At 52.0% G+C, this 13933-nt stretch overlaps 1 protein-coding gene across 1 annotated transcript; it reads right to left on the reverse strand.

The window, feature by feature from the left end:
- Nucleotides 1-6477: 6477 nt before the first annotated feature.
- On the reverse strand, nucleotides 6478-13709 carry TMEM61 (transmembrane protein 61). Its single transcript, XM_077136326.1, has 4 exons — nucleotides 13629-13709; nucleotides 13203-13297; nucleotides 12154-12500; nucleotides 6478-6835 (listed from the first exon to the last, which is right to left on the reverse strand). Exons 2-4 carry the CDS (start codon nucleotides 13215-13217, stop codon nucleotides 6559-6561), a joined length of 639 nt encoding a protein of 212 aa, XP_076992441.1. The 5' UTR covers nucleotides 13218-13297; nucleotides 13629-13709; the 3' UTR covers nucleotides 6478-6558.
- Between the last annotated feature and the right edge of the window lie 224 nt (nucleotides 13710-13933).

Consider the following 13933-nt stretch of genomic DNA (forward strand, 5'->3'; position numbering starts at 1 on the left):
ATGAGCTGTCCCCTGGGAAGGCTCTCGTGAGTTAATGCTCGTGCAGTGCGTGAATGACGGATAGCGATTTCCTGGCCTCCTAACCTAACCCAAAGAATGACATTCTCTTGGTGGAATTTCAGTCCTGGGGAGAAGCTAATGGGAAAAACCAGATTCCCTTGCAGGATCACAGGAAAATGATGACTCTCAGTACACGGATTGGCAGTTCTTACAGGGCTAAATTGCTGTGAAGGGTAAGGCTTTCATTTGACTTCCTGACTGTTGCTAGGTTTGGAGATTTTCCTGTTTGGAGATTTTCCTTCTCCCTCCCTCCAGCACCAGCTCTGATCATTGCTAACACACCATACCCTCTGCCTGGTATTTCTTCCTGCAGACGCTTTTTCCAGCCGTGGTTTCTCCTTCATCCACACTCACCATCACCATCTTCAACCCTCAGGTCTCTCCCAGCTGCACTTTACACTGTTTGCAAAGGGAGTTTCCTTCTAACATTGCTCAGGGGACCCTCACAGTAAAAGGCAGCTGAGAGGACAGAGTAGGGCTGAGAGTCACCGAGGTCCGGTCCAAGTCTGTTGCCTGGGTGAACTTAGCAGGTAGTTCCTTCTGGGTCCCGTCCAGCCCGGGGCCTCTCACGCCCCCTGGTGGCCGCCGCTGGAAGCGAGGTCCGCGCACTCGCTCCGCAAGGTCATTTCACCCCCTCCGCGTCTGTCTTCGCGCCGCAGCACCGAGAGGGGCGCAAGGAGTGCCCAGTCCCATTTCACAGATGCCGAGACTGACACCGGGGAGAAGCCAAGGTTTCCTCAAGCTGAATCGGCAGCTATGCCGATCTGGTCCTCGACCCTTCCGGAGAGGGCTGTCTCCGGGCCACCCGGTCACTCTCCTCCTCCTCCTTTTTCTTCCTGCAGCTGTCTTTGCCCCCTTTCTGTCTCAGTTGTTGTCTTCTCTTTTGCAAGGGAGTGACAACAAGTAACGAAAAAGAGGCCCTGCGACAAGCAGGTGCTCAATAAAGTGGGTCCAAGCTCACGTCTTTCGCGGAATCGTGGTGAAGATTAACTGGGAAAATGTGGGTACGGCGCCCTGGTGGCGGCGGGTTATCCGTGGTTCCCACACCCCAGCCCTCCGAGACTCTCCCTCCTTCCTCTGCGGAGGGGTGGGGTGGGAATAGGGGGCGTGGCTGAGGCGTCTGCCACCTTCCAGCAGAAGGCGCAGTAACCTTTTTTTTTTCCATTCCTGTCTGAAGCAACCTAGGGTCTTCCTGGAGGACCCATTCTCAGCAGATCCTCAGAGGCAGGGAAGGGAAGACCACACCCATTTGACAGAGGGAAAAACTGAGGTTCACGAAGGCAAGATGAACGACCAGTCGCAGAATCTGTTAATAACAGAGCTGGGATTGAGCCAGGTCCCCCCTGTCTGTCATTCACAAGCACCTGCTATGTGAGAGACTGAGGTGTGAGGCACTCTGCTAACCCTGGGGACTTGGGGGAGTGATGACTATCGGTGCGACCTCCTGGAGAACACTAGGGAGGACGCCCTGAGGTCAGGTATGGGCGCAAAGCAGAGAGAGGGGAAGGCTGGGGGGCAGGGCGGACAACGTGACAGATTCACAGAAGGGATCCTTGAAAAGGGAGCTGGAGTTTCCCTAATAGCTGAAAAAGGGACCAGCGTGCTCAAAGGCACAGAGGTGAGAAAGGGCTGCACATGGCTGGAAATAAAACTCTAAATGCCAGGTGCTGCAGACTCCTCCCCTTCCTTCCTTCCAAGCCAGACCTTCTCCTTCCATGTCAACCCCAGCCCGCCAGTTAGTTATCCAGACCACCCACTGGGAAATCCAGACTGCCATCCTCACCTCCCTCTCACACCCACATCCTGTGGGCTCTACCTCCAAGATCTAAAAATCCATCACCTCTTATCCCCCACCCCCAACTACTGCTCACTACCCTATTCCATACCCCCATCATCTCCCTCTCCCCCAGCTGGTCTCTCTGCTTCCACCCTTATCCCCTGAAGTTTATTCCCAATCCAAATGCCAAGTCAGATCATGTCGCTTCTCTGCTCAGACCCCAGGATGGCTCCTTGTTTTATCAGAGTGAAATTGACCTACAAGGCCCTGGATGACTTGCCCAGGCCCCCCTTCTCAAATCCCCTTGGAGCTCATCTTCTCACCACCTTCCCCCTCACTCACTGCAGTCACCTTGTCTCCTTGCTGTCCTTGGAATACACAGGCACCCCCAGGGCCTTTGCACAGGTCATTGCATCTACCTGGGATACTCTTCCTCCAAATATCTGCCTGACTTTCTCCCTTACCTCCCTCAAGCCTTTGCCCAAATGTTGCCTTTTCAGCGAGGCCTCCCTCATCTTGCTATTTGAAATTGCAGGACCCCTTCCCCCAGGCATGCCTTGTCCACAATTCCTGCTTTATTTTTCTTCATGGCACTTATCACCATCAGCATACTATGTATACTATTCATTTCTCTTGTCTCTTGTCACCTCCCCCAACTTGAACCCAACCCCCCCCCACACACACACAGGGTGGGATCCTTGTTTTGCTGAGTATCCCCATGGCCAGGCCAGGGTAAGTCAATACATATCTGTGAATGAAGGGACAGAATATAACTAGAAAGGAGAGTGAAGCCAGAGGAGGAAGCAAGGAAAGACAGCTCCTAGGGTCATGCTAAGGTATCTGACATTTCTTAGAGGAAAATGGGACTCACTGAAGGAGTTAGTTATACAAGGTGGTACCACAGATCAGATTTTAATTTTAGATTCCCTGGTTCCGCCATCAGGTTGGAGGAAACTAGAGTTGACACTGGAGTGAGAGGAAGTTGCCAGGATTTAGCAGAAACCTAGGAAGAGAAAGATTAAAGACAAAAGCAAGCAGCAATTTTCAGGAGTGATTAGCTGCTGGGGGGGTCGCAGGGGCTATTTCTAACTGGATTGCATTGATTAGAGGTGGGGAGGATATTGGAGAGTTCCAGGGAGTGGGGACACCAGCCGCAGAGAGAGGATAACAGAAGCCTAGGAGGGGCTTAGGGAAAGCCTGAGGAGAGATCTGAGCCCTGAGGATCCAGGTAAGTGAAGAAAATGGACAGTCAGGACCAGGGAAAATGAGCCCAAGAAGCAAACCCATAAAGGCATGGGGTTCTCCGAGGGAGCGATGCCTGGGGCCGACTGACTCTGCCTCCCGGTGCTGGCCACCTGGAGCAAGTCACCACCCCTCCCCTGCCTCCATTTCCTCATCTGGGAAATAAAGGCACCTGGAGGGTGATTCCCGAGTGCTTTAGGTTAGGGACCCAGGTGATCTGACGTAGAAAGAAAAGCTGGAAAGGTCTTCCGGTCTTTCAGCCCTCCCTACTCAGTGCCCCTCCGGACGAGAGCCTTCCAGCTCAGCCCAGTGGAAGCGGCACCTCTTGGTCACACCTGCAACTCATTAACTCACCTGCCTCAGGGAAGGAAATTCCTCACTTTGCTGGCAGGTGGGAAGTTGGGCTGAGTTTCCCAGCCTGGGACACCATTAACCCTTTAGGGAGGGGCTGGGACAGATGCCCAAGGTCACTCAGCAAGATCAGGACAGGATAGGAACCTACATCTCCTGGCTCCTAGATTGCCCTCAGGCAATACTGAGAAGGGTAAGGCAATGACTTGAGAGAAGGGAAGGGAGGGAGGCATAAGAGGGGGCTCTAGGATTTTGGGGTGGGGAGGGAGAGGGTCACGGGAGATATACAAGGTCTGGCTTGGTGTCTCAATGGATGTCGGTGCCATTTACTAAGAGAGAGTCCAATAATGATAATACTAGCTGACATGTATTGATTCATTTGTTCAAGTTAATGATCTCTGAGAATCTTCTACATGCCAGACACCATTCTTGGCTTGAGAGATACAGCAGTGAAGAAAAAGAAAATCCCTGCCCTAGAAGAGCTAACATTCTGATGGAGAGAAAAATGCAATAAACAAAACAAAGCAAAAACATAAAAAGATCCAATTATAACATGTTAAATGGTGACAAGTGTTATGGAAAAAAAAGCAAGAAGGAGGAAGGGAAGTACAGGGGGCTGGGTGGGATTCAGTTTTAAATAGGGTGTTACAAAGGCCTTATGAAGAGATGACATTTGCATAAAGAGGTGAGGCAGGTGGGGAGAGAACCCTGGGGCAGGGCTTCTTGAGAGAGGAACTACCAGAGTGCAAAGACCCTAAGCGGGCTTGGCTGGAGCAGAGAACTAGCAGATAGGAGGTGTGCTGGTTTGAAAGTTTTATGTACCCTAGAAAAACCATGTTTTAATCCTAATCCCATCTTTAAAGTAAAGACAGCCGTTTCTTCAATCCCTATTCAGTACTGTATGTTGGAAACTTAATTAGATTATCTTTATGAAGATGTGACTCAATCAAGTGTGGGTATTAAGCTTGATTAGGTGGAGATGTGTCTCTACCCATTCCAGGTGGGTCTTGATTACTTTACTGGAATCCTATAAAAGAAATATTTTGGAGAAAGCTTCAGAAAGCCACAGAACCATGAAGAAGAGATTCCACCAGCCAGTGACTTTTGGAGATGAAGAAAGAAAATGCCTCTTGGGAAGCTTCATGAAACAAGAGACCTGGAGAGAAAGGCGCCATGTTCGCCACGGGACTTTCCAGCTGTGAAAGAAACGCTGAAGGTCATCGGCCTTCTTGAACCAAGGTATCTCTCTCTGGATGCCTTAGATTGGACATTTCTGCAGACTTGCTTTAATTGAGACATTTTCTCGGCTTGGAACTGTAAATTAGCAGCTTATTCAGTTCCCCTTTTGAAAAGCTATCCTGTTTCCAGTATATTGCATTCCAGCAGCTAGCAAACTAGAACAGGAGGGGTGGACCCTGCCATGATCCAGGCCAGAGTGGGTGGGGCTTGGACTGGGGTTGAGAGAGGTGGTAGGATTCCACAATGAGTGAGGTTTAATTTAATTAGCTGGGGGCTTAAAAGAGAGAGGTCAGAAGACAGCCCAAACAGCTCAGCATACCTCATTTCAGGCTCGCAGCTCAGCCCAGACATTTGGAGATGCAGAAAGGAATCACTCCAGGGAACGCAGTTAGAACCTAGAAGCCAGGAGAGAATGCTAGCAGACATCACCATATGCCTTCCCTTGTAACAGAACCTCAGATGAAAGCTAGCTGCCTCTGAAGAACTATACTTTTTTCAACCAAATAAATCCCCTTGTTAAAAGCTGATCCATCTCAGGTATGTTGCATTCTGGCAGCTTTAGCAAACTAAACAATGGTTTTAGATTACTTTTTCCCTGAATTACTTTTTTTTCCCTTCTGTGAAATGGAGTGGATGGAGAGGTAGTAATGAAGAATGTGGTTGGATAGAAAACAGACTTTTCTGCCACATCTGGAAAGTAAGGGGAGGTAGTGAGCTCCCTGTTACAGGAGGTATGGGAGCAGAGGCCAAATGTGCTCTTGGTAGAGGGGGACTGTGACAGTTGGGTTCAGGTGTCAACTTGACCAAGTGACAGTGCCTGCTTGTCTGATGAGACAAGCACTGGCCTGTTACTGCAAGGATATTTCGTGGCTGGTCGATAAACCAGAAGGCTGGTTTATTAAATTGTCAGTCAGCTGATTGCATCTGCAGCTGATTACATCTGCAACCAACTGAGGGTGTGTCTTCTGCAAGGAGAGAATCCAATCGGTTGGATTTAATCTAATCAGCTGAAGACTTTGAGGGGGAAGACAGCATTTTCACTCTTCAGCCAGCCAGCCTCTCCTGTGGAGCTCGTCAAGGGCCTTCATTGGAGTTGCCAGACTCGTGGCCTGCCCTATGGATTTTGGACTTTTGCATCCGAAAGACCCTTGTTTAAATCTCACATTTAATGGATTATCTCCTGTTGGTTCTGTTTCTCTAGGGAACTCTGACTAACACAGGGAGTTGCTACTATCAAAGCCTGACAAGCACTGCATACTTAATAAGCATCCGGAATGGGGCTGAGTTCTGTGTTTATTATCTGATGCATTAGTACCTGCAGGGTAAGGACTCATTTAATCCTCAAAACAACTCTCTGAGGTGGGGTCTAGGGCTGCTATAATTCCCAATCACCATTTTACAGCTGAGGAAACTGAGACAGAGAAAGGTAAATCCAAGGTCACTAAGCTAGTACAGGGTGGAGCCCATGCACAGGTGGTCTAAATTCTGAGACCACGTTCTTTTGGTCTCTGTCTGTGACCTTGTCTGTGACCTTGTCTGTGACCTTGGGCTAGTCTGGTCCCCATCACCAGGCCTCTGAGTCTCCCAGCTGACCATCAGTGCCCACTGCCAGCCATGAGTGCACCTCCTGAGATGTCCCAGCCCAGTCGAGACCCCGGATGACTGCAGGCTGGGGCACAGGAACCACCCAGCTGGGTGGAGACAACCCATAGAAGCATGAGAGAGTATGAAATGGGTGTTATTTTAAGCCACTAAGTTCTGGGGTGGTTTGCTACGCAGCAATAGATACAAAGAACAGAATTCAGTAACAAACATTTATTGAGTGCCTGCTGCATGCCAGGCTCTGTACTAGACCCTGGAAGCGGCTCCTGCATGTCTGTGCTCTGGTTTCAGGGCTTGCCCCCTGCAGTCTGAACAGCCAGTCCTGGACGGGAGGATGTAGCCCCCGGGGTCGCCTCTCCAGAGATGACATCAAGAGCAAGGATGATGCTTTCGTAGCTGGGTGGAGGCAAGGGGGGCTGGGTGCCAGGTGGGACCTCCCCTGAGGCACCACACTTCAGATCTTCCTCCATTGGGTACGCAGGTGGTGTCAGGGTCCCCTCAGTCACAGTCAATGGGCTACACACAGCCTCCTCGTAAGTGGGGATGGCAGCCACCTTTGGGGTTCTACAAGAACAAGAGAATAGTGGCTGTTAGGAGGGAGCTGAGGCAAAACCCTGCATGCCAAGGAGAATAGGGAAGGCTTCATGTCCTGCTCCAAACCCTTTGTGGGTTACCCAGTGCCCCAAATATACAGTTGAAGGTCGGCACACACCAACCCCAGCCAACTCCCTACCCCGTGCCTGTTAGTTACTCCCCATACCTGCCTGCCACACCTGCTCATGCCTCCTCAGTTCTCTGTAGGGCAAGCCCTTCCCCTTCCCCGGTCAATCTCCACTTGTCACGAGCAAGTTTTTCTGACCCATCCCACTCCAAGAAGAGCTCCCACTCCCTGTTCTGGGCTCCACAGTGCTCCCCTCTGTCACCACACTGACCCTGCCTCATTGTTCCCCAAGGCAGGGGCTGGCTGAGTGTCTGGGGCTCTGAGAGCAGGTGTTCAGGGATGTTTGTTGAAAGACTGAGTGATAGCCCCTGGATAGAAAGGCTCCTAGCTTTTTGTAATATCCCTTACAAGACCTGGACTTATGGATATTCAGAGCAGGATGGGAGGCCTCCTGTTCTCCTGCCCATCTGGATGCTTGAGGCCCTGGAATGGGAGATCTGCTCAGTGATGACCTAAGCTTGCATACCTCCAGGGAAGGCAAGCTTATCACCTCCTAAGTCAGCCACTTCTGTCTCTGGACAGCTTTGCCTCCCTGTGACTTCCCCACTGAACCATCCTGTGGAGACTTGAGGCAGAAATAAAGTTCTTCTGAGACTCCTCTGGCCAAGTTCTGCAGGTCAGATTCGAAGACCAGGTCACCAGATTCGAGCCACAGCCTTCGGCCCTCTCAGGGCCCTGGTGGGTCACCAGGAGGGGTCAGAGGCCCTTCCCCCCCTGGGACCCTGTGGGTAAGAGTGTGATTGATTCTAGGTCTGGATAGCTACTACTGAATGGGGGGTGGTATTGCCAAGTGGGGAGTGATATGGTGGAGTTGGGGTGGGGGCTAAATACATGGTGTCAAGAGTTCCTTACTAACCATGTTGCTCGAAGACTAGTTATGAGCTGGTTCAAGTCCAAGCTCTGCCACGTGCTTGGTGGGCAATCACGGGTCAGTAACTCCATTAGTCTAGGTCTCAGCTTCCCCATCTGTAAAATGGGGACCATAACGGCACCCACCTCACAGGACTATCCAAAGAGTAAATGCTATAACGCAGGGAGCCATTTAACACACACTTCCTAAATGGGAGCCATTAATGAAATCTCAAGGGTCTCCATACAGAAGTGGTTCAGGGGGAACAAAGTTTATCAAAGGTTTCCTGCATGGCAGGCCCCGCACACACTAAGGGCTGGCCATTTATCCTTATGACGGCCCTACAAGCAGGAGCTCTTAGCCTCACTTTCCAGACAAGGAGCAGAGGCTGAGAACCTTGCCCAAGGTCACCAGTCTGGAACTGGAGGGGGAAGCCGCTTAATCGATACCGAGCAGTCCTGTCTGTCTAGAATGGGGAGGGGCAATGGCAGGTGACTGGCCCCAAGGAGAGAAGAGACCTCAAGGAAGTGGCAGGGGCAAAGCGGCGGACGGGTCTTAGGTCCTGGGACTGATGGACAGAGGCCAGGCTGGGAACCTGCTGCTGCCCCTCATGTGAACACCCATTGCCCACTAGGGACTTGGCTCCTCTCTGGGCCATGTGCCTCTTCAGCTGAAGTTCACCATAGCCCTCAGAGAGGAGGTGGGGGGCTGCTCCCAGCCACAGGCCAGAGTCACAGAGCCCACTGGTGGGAACCTGGATTTGACCCTGGCTTGAGAGTTAGTATGATGCAGGGCACCAGCCAGGAGCCAAGTCTGGGGTTCCCCATCCTGTATTCTTGTGAACCTCTCCTATGGACCCCCGCTTCTCTGGAAGGCAGCCCAGGAACCCCACAGCTAAGGAAGCCAATATAGGAGCTCATCCTCCTCAGAGCTCCCAGCACCCTTTGCCAGTGAGGGCGGGACAGAGAATACTGCTCCAGGGTGGCTGACAAGCTGGGTCCTACTGCTGTGTGACCTGAATTGTGTTCACTCCCTCTCTGAGCCCCGTCTTAGATGAGGAGATCCATTTCAGAGATTCAGGGGAGGGAAAAATCGAAAAGGCTTTGAAAACCCACATCAGGAAATGTGGGTAATGAAATTTATAGAGCCCCACTTCTCCTGCCCTGCTCAGTCCCCAGCCATGCTTCTGCCCCTCCCTAGCCACTCTGAGCCCTGGAGACAGGGGACAAGTTTTGACCATGTCTGGGGCCACCCCAGCAGGTGACAGCTGGCAGGGCAGGGCACAGGTGCCAAGTGAGCTCAGCCCACAGCAGGAAGTTTGCGTAGAGGGCAGACATGGAGCAGCCCTCATGCCACCTGCTGCCACCCCAGTGCCCTGCCAGGCACATCCAGCCCCAGTGTCCGCCCAAGGTCATGATCCAGAATGCCAGGAACTCAGGGCCTCTGGCAGGGCAGCCACATGGCACACTTCTGGGGTGTGCTGTCTATGGTGTGTTCTGGGTACGGTGCCACTGCAGTTGTGTGCAGGGCAGCCCTGCCCCCATGGTCTCCAGGGTAATTTGACGTGGCACCAGCTCCCTGGCCCTTCAGCCACATCACGTACAGTAAGAGAAGGGGAAAGAGACAAGGGATGGAATACTATTTGCCTAACACTTAAGCTCTCTAATCATATTCCATACACATGACCCCCCTGAGGGTAACTGTTATCACCCCACTTTACAGATGAGGAAAGGTCATGTATCAACCAAGCGGCAAAGGTCCAGCTCTGCCTGATAAACACCTCCTTGCACGCTATTTAATCTCTCCAGACCTCAGTTTTCTCATTTGTAAAATGGGCTTAATTCTTACACTTACCCCATAGACGACTGAGGCTCAAATCAGTGAGTGGGCATGGGAGTGCACTGTAAGCTGCAAACCACAGTAATAGCAGGGATGGCTAATATGTGCCCAAGCTCTGAAGTGTATACACTTCCCTGCCTGTCATCTCATCTAATCCTAACAGACCAGGCTGTGCCACCCCTGGCTGACAGATGAATCAGACACAACTCAGAGTCGTAGGAATGTGTTCAAGGTCACACAATCATCAAAGAAAGAGCAGAGACTGAAACTTTCACTTTCTGAATCGGTCCAAGTGTTTCTCTGCTGTACTCATGGAGGGTGGGACCCTGGAGGTCTCACCTACAACCATCTCATTTAGGGGCCTACGTTTAAACTGTGAGCATCCTGAGAGCAGGGATTTTGTCTTCGTCTACTGTTGCATTCAGTACCTTGAATAGCATATAGTAGGTGCTTAGTAAATATTATTTAAATGCATGAAGGAATGAATACATGAATAAATGGAATAACTGAGGCCTTAAGAGGGGAAGAGAACTGCCCAAGCCATCAGTCTCAGAGACTTTTGTCTCTGATGAGTATTTACTCATGGCCAGGCACCCTCCTGAGGCCAGCAGAGTGGGGAGGCCTCCCCGTGGGGACCAGATGCTGGGCTGGGCAGGTAAGGAGCTGTGCCGGGTTAGGGGAAAAAGCTGCTTCCCCAATACCCAGCCACCCCATTTTACACACTAAGTCAGGTCCCAGAGCCTGATGGGCCGTGCACCCACCTGACAGATGTGGCTGTGGCCTGGACTTTGTTGGATCAACATGGCTGTGTATACCGACAACACAGGCTCCCCTCCCTGCTCCCCACCCCACACAGGGCTGCGTAGGGAGGAACCGGCTCGGACCCAGAGCCAGGTTCCCACTGGCCAACTCACCATATGACCAGGTAGGTCACTTGGTCCCCCAAAGCCCTAGATTCTCATCTGAGAAGTGAAGGGTTTGGCTGAATAATCCCCAAGACCCTGCCCTTCATTCTCAAGCCAATTCAAACCAAGGTGTGACGAATGGGTGAAGTGACCTCTGTTGAATATAAATAGCCTCTGACCTCAATGAGTCACAGGCCAATAGTAAAAAGAATGTGAACCTTTCTTTTAACTCAGAATGCATTTGTCCCTCTAATAAAGAGAAGGGTGTCTGGGTCCTAGGCTGGATCAGAAGACTGGCTTAGCCCCTAATCTACCCAAATATAGCAAAATAGCACTTACAGAGTAGTGTGGAAGGAAGAACACAAGATTTGCAGCTCTCCAGCTCTGCTATTTTCTGGCTGTGTAAGCCTCACCTTCCTCACCAATAAATGGTGCTGGTAACTCTTACTGTGCAGACCACAGATCATGTACACAGGCCCCTGCTAGGTAGGCACACTCAATGCTTGGATGAGTGAAGAAGTACCTAGTATTCTAAACAGGGCAAAAACTGGATCTTGGGAAAGTGATGGTCTTTTTATGTGTAAAGCACAGATGTACAAACAACATAAAAAGATATACTGTATGGTATTAAAATTTCATGGGGGAGGGAGATCAAGAAAAAATATATATCTAAAAAAGACTCCTTAGGGAGGCAATAATAAAAAATGGTTGGGAAGCACCATCTTAAAGATTTTGTTCCTTTCTTCGCACCCAGGGCCTTTGCACATGCTCTTCCTCCTGTTTAAAACACCTCTCCTTATCTGCTTGAGGAAAAGTCAACATTTACTGTGCACCTACTACATGCAAGACATCGGGCTAAGCTTCACATAAACATCATTTCATTTAGTTCTTCCAAATGTCTGCTGTGGTAAGGCAGGGTTAGGGGCCAGACATGAGCTAGGTGTCCTTGGGCAAGTACTCTCTGTGTCTCAGTGTTTTCGTTTGTAAAATGGAGCTAATAACAGTACCTACTTCATAGGGCTGCCGAAAGGATTATATGAGTTACTATAGAAATCACTTAGAACAATGCCTGACACATGCCAAGTACAAGTGTTTATTATTATTGTTGCTATTACTATTTTGGTTTTATTTCAGATGAGGAAGCTAAGGCTCAGTGGGGTTGTACAACCTACGTAAAGTCCCACAGAAAATCAGTGACAGAACCAGGAGAGTATCCTGGTGAGACTGACTTCTGCACATACCTTAACCCCCACACTACTCTGATCCATACCATTCTGAGCACAGCTGCTACCTCCTCCAGGAAGCCTTCCCAGATTCCTCAGTCTCTACAGCACCATGTCTACTCCTCTCTCTCAGCTCTAACTACTCTGGTTTGTAATTCTCTGCCTCTGTCAGGGGGCTTTGAGCTCCTCCAGGACTGTGCTGACCAGTCTCCATGTCTGCAGGGCACAGGGCAAGTCCTGATCCAGAGGAAGAGCCCCATGAGAGTTTGCTGAGCAATTAACTGACCGTGTGACCAGGACCCCACATGCAGCTTCACCTGCCAGCCCCACCCTACCCCACTGACCTGCAACTCTCCTCCAAGGGCTCCACAGTGAGGTAGTGAAGGTCTCTGGAGAGGTGGTATGGGTCCCATCGGGGCTGCCCCCGGGTACTGGCCTTGATGGACCACAGCAGGCCAAAGAGCAGAAGCAGGCTGCCTGCACCACAGCAGAAGAAACTGACCATCTTGAGCAGGGAACTGGGGACCTTAGGTGTGGGGTGCCCAGTGGGTGGAGCCAGCTGGCCAGAGTGGGCACCCCTATCCTCTTCACTCCACCAAGTGAAGCAAAGCATCCCAGCCACCAGAACCACAGTGCCACTGATGGTCATACAGTAGCGGAGGATGGAGGCCACGTGGCCTCTGTCCCAGGTCTAGACAAGGAGAGGGAAAGAAAAGAAGACATGTGCCACGTGAAAGGTCTGCTGGGTGCTGGAGACCTGACTTTCAGTCTTTCTCTGCTTGAGGTCACTGTGTAACCCTGGAAAGGTCACTTGACCTCTCTGTGCCTTTGTTTCCTCATCTATAAAATGGAGATAATACCCTTAACTTTGCAGGGCAGTTTTGAACCCTGCTGTGGTAAGGCAGGGTTAGGGGCCAGACTCCCATCTCCCCCTGCTCGCCCATCTGCCCATGGCACAGCAAGTTTGAATCTATTTTCCACGCCTGGGAGTGGGGGGTAGGGGTCGGGCAGAGGCTTTAGTAAAAGTCCGCTGGAAGAAAAGCTGCGTGCCAGTGAAGTCTCTGGAAAGAGACAGCTGCCACCGGCCCACCCAGCCTGACACAGACTCCACCAGAAGCGGAAACGCCGTGTTCTTGCCCCTATCCCCACTCCCAGTTTTCTGTAATGATCCAAACCATCTGAACAATAAGTGGTTTAAACCCTCCCCATCTAACCGCCGTGGAAACTGAGGCCCTGAGCGCCATGTCCCAAAGGCCGCCCAGCGTTTCAGATACAAAGCTAGGAAGAGATTCCCGGAGATGGTAATGGTTAAGGGAACGGGGTCCAGACCCCGCCCGCGTTAGCAAGAGCCGAGACGTTCCTGAAGGAGGGAGAGAAGGAAGTCTGTACCCACCTTGATCATAGCCATCACGAGGCAGGTAGTCAGGCGTCGTCGAGGAGCACAGAGCTTCGTGCAGGGAAAGCCATGGTGGCTGCCGTCCCTCGGGTCTGCAGAGGGCGCCCCCCAAAAAAACGCTCTAAGGTGCAGAGGCCCCGCTTGCGTCCGGCCCGCCACGCCCGTCCAGTCGGTTCTTGCCGCCGTCGATCGAGTGCAGAGAGGCGGGAGCCTGGCCCCACCCGGCCTCACCCCGGGGGCTGCTCTCTCCTCTCTCGGGCGCGAACACAGAGGCGCCAAGGGGCGTGCGGATCCCCGGGCTTCGTCTTGGACTCCCGGGGTCACCACACCCCCAGCCCCTCCCCACTCCCCCACACACGCACTCCGGGGCTAGGCCATCTGCGGCTGGAAATCCTGGGCTCGCGTTCGCGCGGTCCGGCCCACCTCTCCCAGTATCCGCGTCCGTCCTCGAGGGCCGCCAAGTTCCGAGGGCGTTCTGCCCTAGTGGCCCCGGCTCCAGGCGGCTCCAGGTACAGCGCCGCGCGTCTCGCCCGCCCTTAAAGAGACAGCGCGACCGGAGCCTGACGGATAGCGGCAGGGCTGTTGTTAACCAGACCCGTGCTGGAAGTGTTCCGGAACCGTCTGCCCTCCGTGCGGTCCGGGGCCCAGGATCCCACAGGGCCCGGCCTGGGAAGGAGACACCTTCTCCTGAGCGCCCTCAAAGCTCAGCCAGAAAGGGCTCTTTCTGA

This window comes from Tamandua tetradactyla, chromosome 2 (assembly GCF_023851605.1).
Source record: "Tamandua tetradactyla isolate mTamTet1 chromosome 2, mTamTet1.pri, whole genome shotgun sequence".
Lineage (NCBI taxonomy): Eukaryota > Metazoa > Chordata > Mammalia > Pilosa > Myrmecophagidae > Tamandua > Tamandua tetradactyla.

Bases quoted from the DNA above. Each gene is read 5' to 3' on its own strand.
- TMEM61 (XM_077136326.1), bottom strand. The intron at 6,836-12,153 runs GTCAGTGGGGTA...TTGTTCTTGTAG, and splicing joins CCCTTGGAGGAGAGTTGCAG to AACCCCAAAGGTGGCTGCCA.